General features: G+C 40.9%; 2 protein-coding genes and 1 long non-coding RNA gene across 13 annotated transcripts in view; 2 read left to right on the plus strand and 1 right to left on the minus strand.

Moving 5' to 3' along the window:
- KIFAP3 (kinesin associated protein 3) overlaps nucleotides 1-4,653 on the plus strand; it is a 146,038-nt gene extending 141,385 nt beyond the window's left edge. The window contains exon 21 of one of the 2 annotated variants that reach the window (XR_004817618.2): nucleotides 4,172-4,372. Coding sequence is in view for 1 of the 2 variants with exons in the window: in XM_035719360.2 (XP_035575253.1) it covers nucleotides 4,172-4,280 (109 nt within the window). In the remaining variant the exon portion in view is untranslated. Of the gene's footprint in view, nucleotides 1-4,171 lie in introns of both variants that reach the window. The other variant, XM_035719360.2, reaches the window with a different exon arrangement.
- On the minus strand, nucleotides 1,395-16,946 carry LOC112648654 (uncharacterized). Its single transcript, XR_003129189.3, has 3 exons — nucleotides 16,454-16,946; nucleotides 15,831-16,115; nucleotides 1,395-2,080 (listed from the first exon to the last, which is right to left on the minus strand). It is a non-coding gene; the product is annotated as an uncharacterized LOC112648654 (long non-coding RNA).
- Nucleotides 16,947-17,040: 94 nt separating this feature from the next.
- The window catches only part of SCYL3 (SCY1 like pseudokinase 3), a 44,565-nt gene continuing 41,271 nt past the window's right edge, over nucleotides 17,041-20,334 (plus strand). For 2 of the 10 annotated variants that reach the window (XM_025430412.3, XM_049112309.1), the window contains exon 1: nucleotides 17,159-17,307. The gene's annotated coding sequence lies outside the window, so the exon portion shown is untranslated. The other 8 variants (XM_025430406.3, XM_035719364.2, XM_035719362.2 and 5 more) reach the window with 7 other exon arrangements.

The following is a 20,334-nucleotide window of genomic DNA, read 5'->3' on the forward strand; positions in this document are numbered from 1 at the left end:
TTCCCTCTCTACAGGAATGTCAACCCTGGCATAGAAGGCCAGTAGGAGCCTCAGAGTGCCTAGGATTCTTTACTGGCTGCTATTCCCCTTGTAACGTGCTGCATGTGAAGTATCACTTGTCATGCCTGGATTTCTCATTTTCCCCCTCTGAATTATTGCAAGTTTAGAAATACAATGAATGCTATTAAAAATTTGTTTGACACCTTGTTAGTATTACAGAAAATCCTGTCTCTTGCTTGCTGAATGCTAATTGGATTTCTAAATGTTTGAGTAAAGGTAAAATCTAGATGTGGTTTTACGTTTGTTGTTAAATTTTAAATATTTTTTCTTATGAAGAATTTGTCATTTTCCTTTCTAGGTACCCCAAATCACTGTTCTTGGGACATAAAATTTAGTAGCAGACAGATTTGGGGGCCTTACCTGGTTGTCTTTTCATCACAAACCGGAACCATTTTCTTTTAACTAGAAATATACATTTTTAAAAAGAGACTGCATTTTGTTGCTTTTCTAACTTAAAGATCTAAAAAATGATATCTAGACATGGAGGATGATGGTTAAATGACACTACATAGTCCTCTTTTAAAAAGTGGTTTAGTAGTAGCATATTCTGATCTAGAGGTACACACCACTTTTTATGTAGGTTAGGAATACCAAGAAGAAAATATGTACATATGGAGACACACATGCAATGTTAGATTAAATTCCAATAAAAATAGCCAGATATACAAACTTTCATCTGAAGGAGAATGGTCACACAGGGAAAGGACAGGAGTAGTGTATCACAGCTGTTTGAGTACTTGTGTTTCCTAGTGAGGACATGCCAGTGCCTTTGTTACTGTGTCCTCAAAGTCCTTAGTGGATCAGGAAAGCACAATTTTTGCTGTCACAATTCCCTTTTATATTCACAGTTTCGATCCCCTTCTTGTAGAACTTATGTAAAGAATCTATCTGCTTGTGTTTAAAGGAAAACTTACTGTTAGGCTCTCCTCATTTTGAACTAGATTCAACATTAATAAGGCTACATCTTGATTCCAAGGGTGAAAGTACAGCAAGTGTCCACATATCCCAAAAGAATATCCATCTTCAGCTTTCAGCATCCTGAAAAGTCCAAGTTCTCCTCTATATTAGAATCAAATGAGAGTTTAAAGAATCAAGCTTTTGTGTTTCAGAGTGAACTTTATTTAAAAGATATTAACTGTGTGAATATAGCTGATCTTTCATAAAACAAAAGGACCTACAACTTACATCAAAGTACCATGCAAACTGGTCATAATGTTTCAGACATTCTTTTCTTTAAACAGCAAGTTCATCTGTGATACATGATGGATAATTACAGAAAAACTGATTTTTAATAGTTTCTAATTTTTCCCCTTAAAATTTTTTCCCAAGGGATATCTATGGAAGTTCAAAAAATTTGGCCTAAACACACAGATGTCTCTGGGTGAACTGTCGACTGAGTAAATAGAACTTTATTACAGTAAACTTGCAGGCTCAGAAACTCAAACTCATCAGTTTGAGTTCAAGGTTCGATCTTACTTTAACTGACTTGGGAGTGCAAATTCTTACCAACAATGTGACTGACAAATCTTTTTTAAAACATCTGAGTATCTATCTGTCAGTGTACATCAGGCAGATTGAATAATGTCTAAGTTTATCCTTTACATAACCTTTTGTCAAATCACATGGTAATACAATAATCGGAAGTTTGCTTTTTGGTCGTAGAAATAAAATACAGCTTTGCAGTTAAAATGTATGATGACCTCAGACTCTCAGAACCTTTTTTAAGGCCTGTTCCTCAATGAGGACAAGCCTGCCAAAAAGGTCAGATGTTCCTGATAGTATCCTGATAGTCACCCCAAGGAATTGCTTGGGTTAGTTGCTAGCTTTGCCTCTGAGGAGCATCTTCTTCTGTGCCAACATGGCTAACAGTTTCCCTTCTGAGGATTCTCTTCTTCTTTTAGAACTATGGTACTGTTGCTGTGAGGTCCCTTTGTGAGATGTTCTGTTTTTAAGGTGCCTTTGCATATTTGTGCTTCTTGTTTCTACTCTGTGCTGCTTGTTTCCAAGTTCCTGAAAGCCTCTAGATTGAGAAAAAGAAGATAAAATTAACATGAGTTTAACCTAAGTCTCCTGCATCTCAGAAGAGATGCTAAAAAGTATAAGCAGTATCCGAAGGCAGGCAGTAAGTAGATGAAAAGGAAAGGAGTTGAAACCTATAAACTATACAACCAACCTTTACATAATTAAAAGTAGTTTGGATATGTGGGTATTTGTTAACCTTAGTGCTTCAGGAGAAAAATGTCACCGGCCAACTCTCCCTCTAATTTTAAACTGAGTTTGTGGACTGCATTACTTTCTAAAACCTCTTTAAAGCTACCTCTAGAACAATGTTTCCCTTCATCATAAAATTAAAATTTCTTCCCATGAGACCAAGGTAGAAAGGAAATATTTATATTTTGCCATTTCAAAATAAATTCAGACTTAAAATTTTCAACCAACTTTTAGGAATTATAGGCAGGTTTTGTTTTTGTTTTCTTTTTTAGAAGGAGCCCAAAAACTTTCTTTTCTTCAGGATGACCCACTACCAAATGTTAACGTAAAACTTATATCTCAGAAGATCCATTTCCTGAGCAGTAGATTCACGTGAATAATATACTCCATAGGCATTATATTTCCTTACATTTAGTAATTAGTCCTGTCTCAATATACACATGCACTCGCATGCATGCACATACATACACAAATTATTTAAAACCTTAACATTTTAAAAGTTACTTCTTTTGTGCTTTAACTTAATCTCATTTTGAGTTAAGAGGAAGTTAGTGCCTATGTAAGTACAATTTTTAATCATATTGTGATTTTTCTGATACAGAAAAAATATTTTTTTCTTAAAGATTTTATTTATTTATTCATGAGCGACACAGAGAGAGAGAGAGAGAGAGAGAGAGAGAATGAGGCAGAGACACACAGGCAGAGGGAGAAGCAGGCTCCATACAGAGAGCCCAACGTGGGACTCGATCCCAGGTCTCCAGGATCATGCCCTGGGCCGAGCCACTCAGGATGCCCAGAAAAAATATTTTTCCATCTAGTATACTCTCAAATCTTAAAACACTTAAATATATGTATTTTCTCAAAGTCTATGTTTCTACATTATCAATTGTTTCCTTTGATTGGAAATAAGCTCACTAGCATTCACTGCATGAGCTATGCATGAGCATGTTATAGCTGCCATCTTTGCCTGGCAAAATAAATATCTTGTCATTTTGCTAAGTGTTGGATAATTCTCTGATCCTTAGTGTTTTGGAGAACAGATTTTCTTTTAAATTAGTAGTAGATGAAAGAATAATTTTCAAAGTAATAAAGTTTACCCATGCTTCAAATATCTTTATAACTCTGAAAGTTATCTTTAGGCTTCTGTTATTTCCAAGGAATAAACTGAAACAAAATTTATAATTATCTTGCTGTCAATCAAAAGAAACATGTACGATTTATTTGTTTTTTTCTAATTGAGGAGTCAGAAGAATTTGCAGATCAAATCTTGCTAACTCAAATGTTGTAAAATTCCTTATCTTATTCTTTCAGTTGTAGGTTTATAGTATAATTTGGCCCTGAGTGAGAATTTACAGCTAAAATTCAAAATGCATGTCCTTTTAACAATACTATATCTTCATATGAAAAAAATGGTCTTATTATAAAAACAAAAATCATTTTACTACAGTTTTAGTTTTATCATTCCCTACCACTGATACTTGCTAGCACATAAAATCTTTTCATATTCTGGCATAAAAGCCATATGTGAATGTAATTTAATTTATTAAGAATTTTCTGATCTGTCCTCCTCTTTGTCTTGAATAGTACCTGATGACAGAGGTTTCCAACATTTTTAAGACATTATTAGAAGTAAATATTTATTATACACAGTTTTATGACTATATTTAATATATATTATATATAACATGTATATTTGTGTATATTTCATATGTGTGTGTGTGTGTATATATATATGTATATACACATATACATACTCACACACAGAACAAGAAAAAGGCCTAATGACAGCCACACTTTTGCTGCTAGGAAGAGAATCTTGGAGGTGTAAAATTCCTGGCCTTCTCTTGGTCTACATTGTGTGATGAACAGTACAACTTATCATTCCTTTTTCTCTTTTCAGCCTTGGAATGGATGGCTTTGGCCAATCAGTTGGCATTCTTGGACGTCCTGCCACAGCTTATGGATTCCGCCCTGATGAACCTTACTACTATGGCTATGGATCTCGATAAAGTCATCCTTTTCTTGTGTACTCTCAGCTTAGAAGAAATCTGTATGGGTTGGGTTAACTTTGAATCTTGGCTAATAATGCATGTTGATATTATTGCGGGTCTGTGGGGGTATTTTTTATTTTTTATTTTTATTTTTCCATGTTGTTAGCTACAAATTAACTCTGATACCTTTGTCCTCTGTTAGGTACAGTTGATGTTTGACACTGTTAACTCATGAAACTACATATTAATGCTGAATAACATTTCCCATGTTATAAAGAGAGGTGCAGAATTAAATGCTGAAAGGCAATCAGACTGGAAAACAAACACTACATTATGTACATTAAGTGACTAATTTAATTTCTATTAAAAAGAAGGATAAAGTACAAGTGAATTAGCAAGTCATGTGTTTCTGTTTAATATGTTTTAATTTTTTTTTTTTTTTTTTTTTATTCATGATAGGCACACAGTGAGAGAGAGAGAGAGGCAGAGACACAGGCAGAGGGAGAAGCAGGCTCCATGCACCGGGAGCCTGACGTGGGATTCGATCCCGGATCTCCAGGATCGCGCCCTGGGCCAAAGGCAGGCGCCAAACCGCTGCGCCACCCAGGGATCCCTGTTTAATATGTTTTATTAAGAGTTTCATGCTTCTATACAGTGCATATGAATTTTCTTTTTCCCTGCCCATTTCCCCCCACCCTTGTAAACTCTTGAGTTTTTCATGTAATGTGTGCTACTTTAAAATTTATAAAAAGAATGTCACCTTTTTCCCCTATTCCATCTGCATTTTCAGGTTTGCTTCCCCAAGTTAACTATGTGTTTTCAATTAACAATGGAATATATGCCATAGATTGTTACATATATGTAGACTGTCTTCAGCAATTTGAAGTCTTTTCTTTCTGATTTTAAGGTAGAAAACCTGACATCTGTTAGTGCACATGAAACTAGATTCATATTGAGCTTTTAAATTTTATCATTCATGAAACCTAAAGTGTGGAAAGCTGTCTAATTGAGGAAAACTAAGGAACAGCACTTTTTCTTAACTGTTTCCCATTCATTTACTTGTGTTTATAAGATTTAGGTGGTAAGAAATAGACTTTATAATTAATAATGAGTTTTGAAAGCAACTCATTAATGTTACAATGTTGGAAATTTACTTGACATACAAAGCAAAATAAATAACTATAGAGATATTTCCTTGAGCACCTGCTATTTAGAGAGAGGAATTCTATGACGCTTTGAAGGAAATATATAAATCAAAAATAAGACTTCTGTCCTTAAATTTTAAAACCTCTGTGATCTACTACACTATTTATTTGGCTTAATTTATATTTTAAGCATAGAATAATAGAGCTAGAAAGGGCCTTTTAAATAACTCTATGTATTTGAGAAACCAAACATAAAAATTTGAAATATCATAAACTACCTGCTACGTATCAGGAAGTATATATGCTCCTAGGGAATATGTGAATCTAAGATATGATTTGTGTCTGAACTCACAACGTAATTGATCTTTCTGAAAGTATACATTTATTTTGTCTTCGTTTCCATTTTAACTACAGAATATTAAAGCTAGAAAGGGCCTTTGATGCCAAATCCTGTCACACTCTTTTTTTTGGTTGAAAAAGCTGTTGGCTAGAAGAGATGAAAAGACTTGCCCAAGCTTATCGATTTGGTCAGACTCTGACCTATCTCCATGTTTCCAATGCAGTAACCTCAATACTAAATATCTTGCCTTATTATTTATAATACATACCAAGTAAAATACATGTAATAAGTGACATTAATGATGTAGGAAAAGACTTTAGGTTTCGAAGCCGATGGCCAGGAAAGAATTCTTGAGGCACCTTTGGTACAAAAAGATGATTTTATTAGAGCACGAGGACAGGACCCGAGGGCAGAAAGCTGCACCAGGGTCATGAGGAGTGGCCCATTATGTACCTTCAAGTTGGGAGGGAGTTTGGGATAGCGTCTCTGAGGAATTTTGGAAGCAAGGTTCACAGGATCTTGAGGGTGCTAGCTATTGTTGGGAAAGGGTCATTTACTACCATCTAATACAACCTGAGTCACGAGACCCTTCAAATGTACATTGGTCGGTCATATGCTTAGGGGCTGATTGCCAACATGAATCTCGCGGGGCTTAGAGATAAAGGAAATTTCTAAAGGAATTTTTTTATTTTATTTTATTTTTTAATATTTTATTTATTCATGAGAGAGAGAGAGAGAGGCAGAGAGGCAGAGACACAGAGGGAGAAGCAGGTTCCATACAGGGAGCCCAATGTGGGACTCGATCCCAGGACTCCGGAATCACGCCCTGAGCCGAAGGCAGACGCTCAACCACTGAGCCACCCAGGGATCCCTCTAAAGGAATTTTTATATGTTAAAGTAGACTTACAGGATCCTAGAGGTCAGGCTAAGACTGCCTTTTGCCCTTAGCAACATAGTAACATCAAGGCAGTTGAGTCCCTAGAGGAAGGTCACTCTGCCTGTTTCAAGGACTTTCAGTGCACTGTAGGCAGTAAGGAAATTTCATAATTTTTCTTCTGCGTTTGTTTCCCTCATCAATTAATAGGAAGACAAAGCCAACATTGTAAAACATTGTGAGCTGATTTGGGAAGAACACCACCCAAATTCAGAACGTTTCTGGGGCTGTGCTCACTGAAGTTCAACGCACACACTCCCTCTCCCTGTATAATTTTCTCATTATTTTAGGACTTCACAAATTTAGAAATTGTGAACTTTCCACTCAGTCATGAGCTGGCTTATCTTTACATTATTTATGAAGGAAAATTTTACTAAAGGAATAAGGAAGAATATCTAAAATTCTTGCATACTTCAGAGAACAGAAAGTTTTGGCCTTGGGCACTTTTAGAAATACAATTTATATGTAAGTCAGATATCTTGGCCTCACTAGATTTTGACTGCAAATTAAAGTCACATTTACTTCAATAACTAAATTGCCATGGCCGTAGGCCATGATATATAGCTGGAAATTATTTCTCCTCATGAGGTTTCTGCTCTTTCCGAGAGAGTTCCCTAAGGTGCTTTCTCACACAGGGCTGGGAATAGCTTCCTCATGTTCTGTTTCCTCCCCTTGTCTTCACACTGCTGCATCTCTGTTGGTCATCTTCATAAGGTTAGCGCTGCCCCCCCCCCACATGGCAGAGCCACTGCTGTGTCCAGTCAGGACTTGGGGAAGAAGACACTCTACCGTTTCTGATCCCCTTCCATATGTAAGAACAGTACCTATTCTGCACAGCACAGGAGAACTGAAGCTATACATTTTACCACGACTCCAGAAGCTCCAGAAATGACACATGAGGTATATCACACAAAATAACTTGCTATTATTACTAGTTGTAGCTGTGATCAGAGCTGGCAGTCAGAAGGCTCTCACTTGGCCTTGCATGGTAGTGCTGGCTCCATACCACCAGAAGTATGCTAAGAATCTTTAGGACAAGCCTCAGCCAGATTGTCAGAAGGTCCCACAGAAAAGAATGGTTTTTCTTCAACCCAGTTGAAGGCCTGCTTTTAGAGTCTTTATTTCTTATAACAAGATTAGTTTTTACCAGCTGTCTGGTCTTCAGTCATGAAACAGAATAGGGAGAAATATAAAGCGATCTTTCTACCTTTTTCCAACTGTTACCTGGAGGGTTTTTTTCTAAATCTATCCAATTGTCTTGATTATTGGCAAGTCTTCCCAAATTCTATCATTGGGGATACACTGAGGTTTTCAATGAGGTGAAAGATCATTGGTTCAGATCATGATGTCAGGCTTATGAGACGGAGCCCTGCATCAAGCATTGGCTCTGCACTGGGTGTGGAACCTGCTTAAGATTCTCTCCCCTTGAAATACAAATCAAAACCACAATGAGATACCACCTCACACCAGTGAGAATGGGAAAAATTAAGACAGGAAATAACAAATGTTGGAGAGGATATGGAGAAAGGGGAACACTCTTGCACTGTTGGTGGGAATGTGAACTGGTGCAGCCACTCTGGAAAACTGTGTGGAGGTTCCTCAAAGAGTTAAAAATAGACCTGCCCTACGACCCAGCAATTGCACTGCTGGGGATTTACCCCAAAGATACAGATGCAATGAAACGCTGGGACACCTGCACCCTGATGTTTATAGCAGCAATGTCCACAATAGCCAAACTGTGGAAGGAGCCTCGGTGTCCATCGAAAGGTGAATGGATAAAGAAGATGTGGTTTATGTATACAATGGAATATCACTCAGCCATTAGAAACAACAAATACCCACCATTTGCTTCGACGTGGATGGCACTGGAGGGTATTATGCTGAGTGAAATAAGTCAGTCGGAGAAGGACAAACATTACATGGTCTCATTCATTTAGGGAATATAAAAATTAATGAAAGGGAATAAAGGGAAAGGAGAGAAAGCGAGTGAAAATATCAGTGAGGGTGACAAAACATGAGAGACACCTAACTCTGGGAAATGAACAAGGGGTAGTGGAAAGGGAGGTGGGCGGGGGGCTGGTGTGACTGGGTGACGGGCATGGAGTGGGGGCACTTGGCAGGATGAGCATTGGGTGTTATGCTCTAAGTTGGCAAATTGAACTCCAGTTAAAAAAAAAAAAAAAGATTCTCTCCCCTTTAGCCCTACCTCTCTAAATAGATGATATAGATAGATAGATAGATAGATAGATAGATAGATAGATAGATAATAAATAAATAAATAAATTTTTAAAGGTACAGGAACAATAGCCAAGATAGAAGAAAACATCTCTGAGCTAAAAAGGATTTCTCCCTACAATACAGTAATCATTTTTAAAAATTGGTGTGACATCTATCTTGACTTATCTAGAAAAATTCTTGAGAAAAATGAATTAAAATCTCCATAAGAATATTGAAAAGAAATATAAAATGCCTTCCAAGAAACAGACTGTCCGCAGGATTCTGACATTAAGTGGACCTAACTAAAGAACATTCCCTGACCCCAGAGTAAAGGGAAGTTGACAGGTTGTAAGTGCGCCTGGCAGGATTTGAGATTTGTGATGAACCAATAACTTCTGCATATCTCCCACCACTCTCCTTTTGGAATGCAAGTATCCTTTGTGATTATCCTGTCCCTGCTTCAATCATTGTATGTTGGGTGGGAGTGGGCAGGGTAGGTGGCAAATAACTTCTCGCAGTTCATAACTCTCTGAATCAAGAGGAACCATGAAAACCACACCCAAGAAAGCTCATTCAAGCTAGAGCCTAATGCCATAATGATATGTGACTTTTGGGAGAGGAGGTGAGTATATTTTGATGTGAACAGAATGTCAATAATTGTGGCCAGGAAGCAAAATATATTGATTGAAAAAGGTGGCCACAGTATTCTTCAGTCTTCGCATCATGAGATACTCTGTTTTATCGTCTCTTAAATTTGGGCTCACATTGTACTTTGCTTCGACCAACAGAATGTGGCAGAAACGATGTATGAGTCTAGGACCTGAACCTCAAGAAGACTTGCAGCTTCTGCATTTGGCCGTGTGGATTGCTCCCTGAGACTGACATGCTGTGGAGAACTTGGAAGAGAAGCCCAGCCATCTCAGCTGTCTCATTGGGGCACACCCCCTCCTTCAGCTGACATATCACCAAAATACAGTCTTGTCAGTGAGTTCAAGAAAGACCAGAAGTAGGACCACCTGGTCAACCTTAGAGAGTTGACCTTTTGTGGAAAATGATAAAGTGCTGTTTAAAGTTTCTGAGTTCTAGGCCGATGTGCCAGATTGTATTTTCAAAAGATGGCCACCCCCACCTATTCCATTTCACATGCTCATCTTACAAAATGATATGGATACTCCTCCAGTCATTAATGGCATCTATGTCCCTTCCCCTAGAACCTGGATAGACTTTTTTTTTTAACTGTTTCAACCAATAGAGTTAAGCAGAAGTTATAAAGACTAAGGCTAAGTCAAAGACAGTATTTTCAATTCTGCCTTATTCTCTTGGGTTGCTCATTCTTGAAATCAGTCTCCATGATGTGAGAGGGCCAAGCAACATGGAGAGGCCACGTGTAGGGGCTGCAGTACGTGATCACAGCTGAGGTCCCAGCAGACAACCAGTCAACTGCTAGAGGTGAATGAGCCTTCAGAAGACTCCAGCCCCCAGCTCTCAAACTACCCCAGCTGAGGCCCATGAGCCAAGACAAGCTGCCTTGCCACACCCTGCCCAAACCCCTGCAAATTCGTGAGCAAAAATATGTCATACTGTTTTAAGCTACTAAGTTTGTGATGGTTTGTGATACAGCAATCGATAACTGATATAAATTATATCAGAGAGGGATATATCAAAAGGCCTATACAAGTCCTCCAAATCACAAGTAGTATGACTTCCTTAGCCTCCTCACTTTTTCTTCACATCTATCACCACCACAGGTATTTTCCATAGGCACAAAGATTATGAATTTATGAGAGTTATAACCTAAAATAAGAGCAATGGAGAACAACATCCCACTCTAGAGTGTGAATTAATTTAGGTTCATCTCTTAGCAAAATTATCAGTTACTACAAATCATGATCTCTCAAGGCATTTGAAGTATTTTGATTACCAGAGGTCCAGCATACAGGATTTTGAAGTGTCAAAAAAAAAAAAAAAAAACTTTTATTTGATCCACATGACCACTTAATACAGAAACCCTGCAGTTAAGTAACCATGAGAAGAATTGTTTAACATGCACATCACCTCCTCTACTCCTTTTCTCTTCCAAGCCTTCTAATCTTGCTAGGTTGGCAGTTTGAGGAACTGAAGTCATTCTGGAATCTGGATGATGGTAACCGCTATTTAAAGGCAGAATAAATATCTCTTACGAGTCAGCTTTTCTTCCTCCATGCCTACAATTTACGAATGTCTCAAGTCTGCTGTGTAATGAGCACTCAGCTAGAAGTTGAACCCCACAGAGCATAAATATTACAGCTTGCACCAGGTGGGATGTGGAGCTGCCCATCAAAGCTTAGGCCCCAGAAGGGCAAGTTAAGGAAGCATTGCTTTTCAATTAGCCTAACTTTCAGAGCTCATTTATTTCCAATGGTAGGTATTAAGGAATCAGTTTTAATTCAGTGATTTTGAAAAGGAGACCCACACAAATTTGGGGAGCTTCAAGCATCTACAAACTCCAGAAATGCAATGGAATACTTTGGAAAGAGAAGCCGAACTTATCAATCATTTCTCATTGAAATTAGTTAAGTCTAGCTGCTTGTTTTGTTTTTAAATATTTCTAATGCTATCTTTAAGACTATTCACAGTTTTCCATTTTTCTGACATTTGACTTTTAATAATGTCACCAGTAGACTCCATCTGTTTATACTCACCAACCTTTGGTCCCACATTTTTCCTTAAGCTCTTCTTCCCAGCTTTCCTCTTAACTCAAGCAAATGGAAACCAAAACTGCCCCTCCAATGATAATGATTGCCCTGATGAGGACTCCAGCTGGTCCAGACTCCCAGACCAGTGTGAGTGTAACCTTTGACTCACATCTATGCAGATGGACCATGGAGTGACTTCTAGAATGACTGACAAAACTACCTTTACCTCAATATAATACTAAAATCGCCATCCAGGGAGGATCACAAGCTTCATTCACATAACATACAATGTGTGTATAGACATGTTTCCTTTAGGTGCATGTGCCTTATGCCCACCTCTACATCCCATGACAAGGGTTTCCTATCTCAATATTCATTCTAACCCTAAAAATAGAAGCCCATCCACCCTTGCTCTGGGGGTCACAGCTTTGGAAGCCATTCCCATGTTCTATTTGCTGCAAATTTACTGTAACAACTCCACCTAATGTAGTTTCTATCCTACCAAGGTGTGAACTCATGTTACTTTGGTTACAGTAACAGAATATGACATAAAGCACTCGCTATTGATGTAGAGTTCTCTTTTGTTACAACTGTTGCACAATGAAGATGACAATGATATCCATACACAAGGGTGCCTGCTCACACATATTAGGGTTGGGTTTTTTTTGAGAAGTAATGCATGTACTGTAAAAGTCACCATTTAAAAATGCACACACACACAAAAATAAAATAAATAAAAATAAATAAAAATGCACACAAGGTGGTGCAACCATCACAACTATTTAATTCCAGAATATTTTCAGCACCCCAAAAAGAAACTCCACACCCTTCTACCCTCAGCAGATGAGGTAGCCTGTGAATCACTTAGGACAACTCATGGGAGTGGCAAGAAACAGGGACTTCCATTTTTAAGGAAACAGGGCAAATAATGTTTAATTTATCCTGAGCTAAAAGTGCAGTTTCGACAGGTAACTGAGAAAATAGGAGAGAATCACGTGTTACTATTTCTTGGCTTAAGTGTGTGACATTAGCTCAATTGCAATCTACACCTTATCAGGAAATGTGAACAAGTTCTTCATAGTCACTATGATATGCCTGCCCTGCAACATTGTTACCACATAAGAATCATGAGCAATGTTATAGATACAAGAATGCAAGAGCTTCTAGGGGCACCTGGGTGACTCAGTTAAGAATGCAAGAGCTTCCAATCTAAGTTTACATTTCAGCTCCTTATTCCTTTATTAAATTGACTTCAAAATTACAGAAGTAACATATGCTAACTGTAACACATAAAACTGTATGCAGATACATAATGCAAAAGAAGTAATCCCCTCTCCCTATCCCAGATAGGAACTGTTAACAGTAGTGTGTATCTCTTTCATTCCGTCAAAAAACAAAATTCAAGTAAATTTGGAGACCTAACTAATTTTGTGAAACAATTCAAGAATTGGGCAGGCATCCCAGCTAGCAAGTAGAGAGGAGATCTGAACAGCTGTACAAAGTGGAAGGTTTTTATAGGAAGGAGGGTGGGGCAAGAAAGTTATTATTAAAAATAAAAATGAAAAGAAAGGATTGTTCCAGACAAAGTCACTTTCCTTTAGGGGGAATGGTAGGGTGGTCTTATCATGCATAAGATCTCATCTTCCTGTGAGGTTGGAGGGCCCTTGCAGCAGATTCATTGGTGCCCATTGGGGAATTTCTGACTCCTTAAGACCTTCTGGGGGAAGGCTGAAACTACAGCTAGATTAAGTAAAGCCCTGGTTTGGGCCTAAGCAACACCATTTTGGGCCTGTGGTTTTCTTTTTTAACAATTCATTTATCAATACTTGTGGAGCTCCTGTGCCAGGCATTGTTCTAGGCACCTAGGATCCATCAGTGAACAAAGCAGAGATTATTTTCCTTGTGGAACTTATAGTAGAGAAAGAAGGCATTAAAATACAATTTTTTGAAAAGGTAGAATGAGGCAAATATGAGAGTCACAGGTGGATCAACTTTGGGGGATGCTGTCATGGGAGGTCCATCTAAAGTAACTAACTCCCTTTCCTCTCCTGTCCTTCTCCTCTTACTTGTTGCTCTCTATCACATTAGGATGACAGTATGGTACAGTGGTTAAAAATATGAAATCTGTAGGCAAACTACTTCATGACATTGCCAGCTTTGTGACTTTGTTCAATTTAACTGTTAGCAGCAGGTCCCCTCCTTGCCTCCGTGCTGACCTTATTTCTTGAGTTCAGCCAAGAAGGAATTCAGAGTGAAACCTTTAAGTAAGCAAGAGTTTATTATAAAATCCAAAACTGAAAGTACATCCTCAAGATGGCAACTGTACTAGGAGTATGGGAGTCTTTTTTTATCCTTGCATGGCTTATGGGTCATAGTGCCTCCAACCAAGGGTGCTTCCCATCATCCAGGGGACTGACTCTGCCTTCCTGTTGAGAGGGGGAGTTTGGGCCCTACAGGGCCCTAGTCAGAACCGTCAGGGCAGCCATCCTCCACTGGAGAGGTGAAAACTGCAATGCAAATGTATTATAATGAAGCTATAGGCTACTGTAGGGCAGCAGGTTATAGGGAAGAATGCATGTTTATCCCCTGGGGTCTTTTCTGGCTCTTTGTGGTCTGGGGGTGATTGGCAGTTTCTCAGATTATTATCTTTTTAATGGATGCAAAGTCCCATTTCCTGATTGTATCCAGCTAACTTTTCACTCTGTCATAACCTCCCTGTACATCAGTTTCCTTATGTGTAAAATGGTGTCAATATCTAGCTTAAATGAATTAAACTCCAAGGTATGCCTCTTTGGCATATTCAATTATTCTAAACTGATTATTTTTAAGAAACTGCAGACTCAGGAGAAGTTCTGAAAACTGAGTAGAAATTACCCTTTTGTAAGAGATATTTATACGTAGAAGGGAAATCTCCATTCATAAAAGAGAGATGACCCTAAATCTCTAGAAACTGTTATGAATGGAGAAGCAATGGCTTTAAACCTTATCCTTCTTTACTGGGCTTTTCCTGGTAACCTTCCAAAAATGCTCCTCCACTCTACCCCTTCTGTCTTTAACTGGAGATGATATTTAACATGATGGCTTTGGTCATTCTGGTGAGTTACTTAGTTTTCCTGAGTCTTTCTCATGTGTACTTGGAGGAATACATGTTACTAAACTTTTGTTTGATTTTCTCATGTCAATTTAATTCTTAGTATAACCAGAAAAATCTTGAAGGGCAGAGTAGAATTCCTCCTCCTCAACATCTTGTTTTATTTTTTAATAGAACTTATCACTGTGCAAACTGATCTTTGTTCATTTATATGCTAGTCTCTACTTCTCCCCTTACCCATCAACCTCCTAAAATTTGGGGTCTATGAGAACAGGGAATTAATCTTGCTTTGTCTCCCTGGTCTGTAGAGCAGAGGCTGGTACACCATGAACATTTGTAAAGTATTTGCTGTATTGAGTAAGTAAACAAGAAGCAAATGTCAGAAAAACCTGAGATGGGAAGTATAAGGTCATTTATCTCATATCCAGCTTCAGACAACAGTAGCTTGAAACTTGCAGGTTCTTGGTGGTGGGGCAGGGCACTTTGGAAAACTAAGATAACATTTCTAGCATTAAGCTACTCACACATCCTCAATCACTTAAAAAGAAAAAAAAAAGTTTTGTTTGGGCCCCTTGAGCCCACTTTTTTGCAATGATTATGTCTTCTTCCTTCTTTTCTTAGTGGTCAGCATAGTACATGACACAGAAAAAGTGTCTATCAAACATTTGTGGAATATGTCTGTATAATCAGGTTTAAGTTTTGCAACATTTGTGTACTGTTTACAGTGTACAAAGTAGGCCAACAGTCCTTACAATATGGGTATTATGATGTCTGTTGCTGACTTTAAATTATTTCAGTATTGACAGTGTAATATTCTGTGTGGGTTAACTGGTTGAAGCCATGCCCTTGAAAGCAGCTAGCATTCTAGTAATCAAGAATTCACACTCCAGAGGTAACTAGCTGGAATCATACCAGAAAGACTACATTCCAGAGATGGAGCTACAAATGCTTTAGCCACTTGGATTTCTGATGACACCGGATGTTTTGCTAATTATAAATGATACGCCAGAATGATATAATTATAATGAATGCCAGACATAGGTATTTACTGGCAAAAATAACAGCTTATTAATTATCACAACAAATAGAAATGCACTCTTCAAAGACAGACGAACTGTTTAAAACGTCTTAGGGAAAAAAAAAATCTTAGAAAATGTTCTCCACACCTGAATAAACACAGGCTAAAAATTCAAGGTGCCTCAGCCTTTGGAGATGCCATTTGAGGCCGTGTCCCTAATGGTGCTGGCTCTGCCACTGGCCTGGAAGATTTCTGGTTGCCAGATGCCGATGACACTGATAACGGAAACCTGCCTCTGGAGCACTGTACTTCTGCTTCTCAATTTTCTAGTGCAAGGTGGTTGGTGGTCACCCTGCCCAGAATGGTATTCTCCGCTATGGTAGTCACTACCCACAAGTGACTACGGAGCATGAAGATACGGTGCATTCAAATTCTTAAAAAAAAAAAAAAAAAAAAAAAGTATCACATTTTGAAGACCATACAAAAGATGTAAAATATCTCAACCATTTTGTATATCGGATGAATGTTTAAATGCCACTCTTCTGGATATATTGTGTTAAAATATATTAAAATTAACTTCATTTTTGCTGTTTTTTAATGTGGCTACTAAAAGAAAAAAAAAAAATCTTTTTGAGTTACATTTGGGGCTTGAAGTCAATTTCTAAAGGACAGTGCTGACCCAGAACAGAACCCTCAGCGCTGGTCAAGCTTACCCAGCCTGCTCCCTAATAAATATTTAATACGTTTCTGAATAAGCGGCATGTATCTGACCTTTTTGCTTCCACTTAACCTTATGCAGAAATTGTGGCATCCTTATCCATCTTAAACCTCTTCAGCTACCAGGAAGAACCTAAAAGTTTGGGATGATCAAATTATTCAGGTCAGCTGTCAACGGTGAGGTTGCAGAGCATTTAGCAGGGAGGCGAGCAGAGAAGACGCAGTTCACTCAGTCGTTTAAAAACTGTTAGGTATATTCCCACAGCGCCCTATTAAATAAGCACCATTAATATTGATAATAGGTGCTATAAACAGGAGCACCCGCGATTTACTCTTTGCTGAACTTCCGTCTCAGCGGCTGAAGCCAGCAGCACCTCCAGCGCCGCCCGCCTGCACCAGCCGGCTGCACGACTCGGGCCCACGCAGCGCCACCAATCGCCGCCGCCAGGGCGAGCGACGTCACCCCGAAGGCCCCGGCCGGCTTCCCTACTTCGTTTCTGCGCCCCGCCCCTTCACGATTTGTCAGAGGCGACGGCGGCCATCTTGGATTCGGGCGGATATCAAATTGAAACTGCGCGGCCAAAGGCCTAAAGATCAAACTCAAGGCAAACTTGAGAGTTCAACGTAAGCGCCAATAGAAGAAACATTCTCCGGGGCCGCCCGGGCCGCCCGGGCCGCTGGAAGGAGGGAGCGAAGCCGCGACCGGCACCGGCGCCCACACTCAAGATGGCACGGGCGTGAGAGTCACCTGTACGGCCGCTCTGTCTCGGTTCCGGGTTGGTTCAGCTCAGTGGTGGTGCCGGAGGGCTGGAGGCTGGCGTTCTGTCCGGTTTCCGGACCCGTCTCTATGGTGTCGGAGGGAGCGTACCCCCCGAAGATTGTGGGTGTAGTGGCTACAGCCTCACAGGGTAGGCGAGGGTGGTTGGTGTCAACAGGGGGCGAATTGGGGACCGGAGCCAAGACCCTCGGCCGCCTCCCCCGCCGCCCTCCCGCAGGTAACCGGGCGCGCTGCGCCGCGTCCGCCGTCAGTGCGGGGCCGGGCCGCGGGGGAGGGGCCGGGCCGGGAGCGCAGGCAGCGGGGCGCGCGCCCCACTCGCGGGTCCGCGCTCGGCGCGGCGCCGCCGCCGGTTGAGCTGTGCCCCCCGCCTCCGCTCGGCCTCCCGACGCTTGTTTCCGGGCGCCCTCCGGGTCTGGGCTCCGCGGGCGACCCCGGGCCGGCGCGTTGCTGCCGCGGAGCCGGGCGCGCGGGCAGGTGCGGAGGCTGAGGGGCAGCGAGCGGGAGCGCCCCGCCCCCCCCCCCCGCGGTGGCCGTGCGACCCCGTCGGCCCCGGGTCGGAGCGTGCGCGGGAGCCGGCGAGCCGCCTGCGTTCGCGCTCCGGGGCGGGGGCCGGCGCCGGGGGAGGCCCAGCCGCCTCTGCCCTTGCGGCGTGCTTTTGCGTTAGGATAAAAAGGAAAGCCTTCTTGTTGTCGGAGCGTACTTGGGAAACCATGAGGCTACCGAGTGGGTCCTGAATTCTGGAATCCGCGTCGCGGTAGTTTTTAAGGACCGGGGCGCATACCCACGTAACATCTCAGATCCTAGCCGGAATCCTACTTCTTTTGGCCCATAAAGGCTTCATTGTGTGTTGCTGCTCAGCTGGCAGTGCCGGACTGAGTGCAATCCAGGGAGTAGGCCCTTGAAACAGATCAACGCAAAGGATGGGGAGTAACGTTTCCACCAGATAACTGGTAATCCATCGGCACGGGGCTGTCCTAAGGACTCACCATGCGAGCCCCTAAGTGTCTTTGGAACCTCCAAGCAGAGCGAGCTGGAAACCAAGATCATCTCGATTAATTTTTGAGGAAGAAGAGAGAGTTCCTCAGATGACGTGGGTTTCTTGGTTGAGTGTATGAGTTGCCCGGTGACCTCGACAAGCGCTTGCATAATCCACAGGTGGCCCGGAAATGCGATGTGCTCCCTGGGAAGCAAAGGGATGGAGGAAGACGGTGAACCAATACCTTGAAGAGAAGGCTTTGATGCCGGCTTAAGTCAGAAACTGCCCATCTAGCATTTTTGTCATAGCGGGGATGGTAAATTCTGCAAAATATCCATGCTGAGGTCACAGTATTAGACTATCTTTTTGTGGGTTTTGATTTTTTTTTTCTTGTGACTTTTTTATTTCAAAGCGATCAACAGCACATCTCTTTATCGCCACCAAATAAAGTGTGTGTTGGAGGCGGGCTGTGATCCTACTACTCTGTGAGCATTGCCCTCCTGGAACGGAGCGTCAGGGTTGATGATGCTATCAAAACAGTCAAGTGGCATCCTCTCTCTCAAGAAAGGGAGACATTTCTTTTTTTTCTCTAAGGTTGAATTTCTTCATGTCTAGGACCCAAAATATACACTGCGAAGAAAAATTACCAGCGTGAAGCTTGTAAAGCTTTTGTGAGTCCAGATGTTGAAAAGCCCGGGGTTCCCAGGAAGACGAGTTTTGCTGTCTGTAAATGACTAAGTAAATGTCCATCGCTGTACCTCTTCTGACTGCCATTCATTCGGCCAGAGCATCGCTCTTCAGTCCTGGTGACCATCTTATCTCCTTGGGGACTAATATTAAAACTAAACAAACACCATGATTTTCTGTCAAGAGGATTTTCATTTTCTTGCCAGTTTCACATGTGTTGATTTTGGAGAGCTGTTATTTTGTGGCTGAGAGAGAAGGAAGTTAGACTAGCCTCCGATACATACTTTTCAAAGTAAGGCTTCTCTGACTAATCCCTCTAGTCTGACTGGTTTTTCAGACAGTTGTTGTAGAGTTGAGTTTTCTGCTGACAGAATGGCAACTGGTTTCAAAGAACATGGACCCATTCAAGCTGCCTCAGGTCGACCTCCGGCTACCCCTGATTATAGGGGTGTCCACGAGGCAGGGAGGAAATGGATTTGCAGCTGGGCTTCCCCAAGCCTCAAGATGGAGGGTAGTAATGTGTCCCTATAAATCTGACTAAGCTACTCCCAGTGTTTGCTTTTCCTCCTTCTGCCAGCTGCCTTCCTCTGTGTTTGCCAAGTTTCTGCTTCTTCATGGCTTTGGCTCGCCAGAGACCTGACTCTACCTCATGGCATCCTTTTACCTTTAGCTAATGGAAATATCGCATGTTCATTCAGATTCCCAAGGCAGGCAAAGATCTGGCCATTTTAGCTTTTCATCCAGGCCGTGGGTCGTAGAGATGGCTGATGTGTGAATTGACGGTCCTTTGGCCCAGAATAGGCGCTTGACCCATTCACTATGCACCAGAGGAGCAAGACCCAAGTACTGAACATGACCCTCACTGTTTAGCAGTGAGATCGTCACATGTGGGCAGGGGCCACACCATCTTCACAACAGGGGAGTTAACAATAGTCACTTTTCTCAGTGAGCCTACGTTAACACTAATTTTATTTATTTGTGGTCCTAGTAGAGCTTGGGACATATGGTTGAGATACTTGGCATTTTTAATACGATTTTTTTTTTCCCACTGTTCTTAAGATAAATTGCAAAGCAATAGGAGCTCAGTGGATTTGTTGCAAAGATGACTTAGTTCTTATCCTCGGAAATATTCTTGGATTTTGAACAGTTTCATTTTTAGATAGCTTTAGCCCTCATACGTACTGTCTTCCTTATACAGTGATGTGTGGGGGTCTGTAGGCGCTGGGGATTCTCTGTTAGGTATGTGTCTTGAGCAGCATTTCATACTTTGGTAACACAAAGTGTCATGTGGGACTTCACTAAAGTGGAAAAAGAATCTAAGTAGTGGGTCTGTGATGATTATTAGGTGTATATTTATTCAAAGGATGGACTTCCTTAACTGAAAATTTTAAAGCTCTATGTAGCATTTTCGGCCATGTTATTTTGAACTAGCAACTTCTTGCGGCATCGCCAAAGTTAGTAAGAACTCTCTTTTATGTTTTATTTTTTACACCA

This window comes from Canis lupus, chromosome 7, assembly GCF_003254725.2.
Source record: "Canis lupus dingo isolate Sandy chromosome 7, ASM325472v2, whole genome shotgun sequence".
NCBI classification, from domain to species: Eukaryota; Metazoa; Chordata; class Mammalia; order Carnivora; family Canidae; genus Canis; species Canis lupus.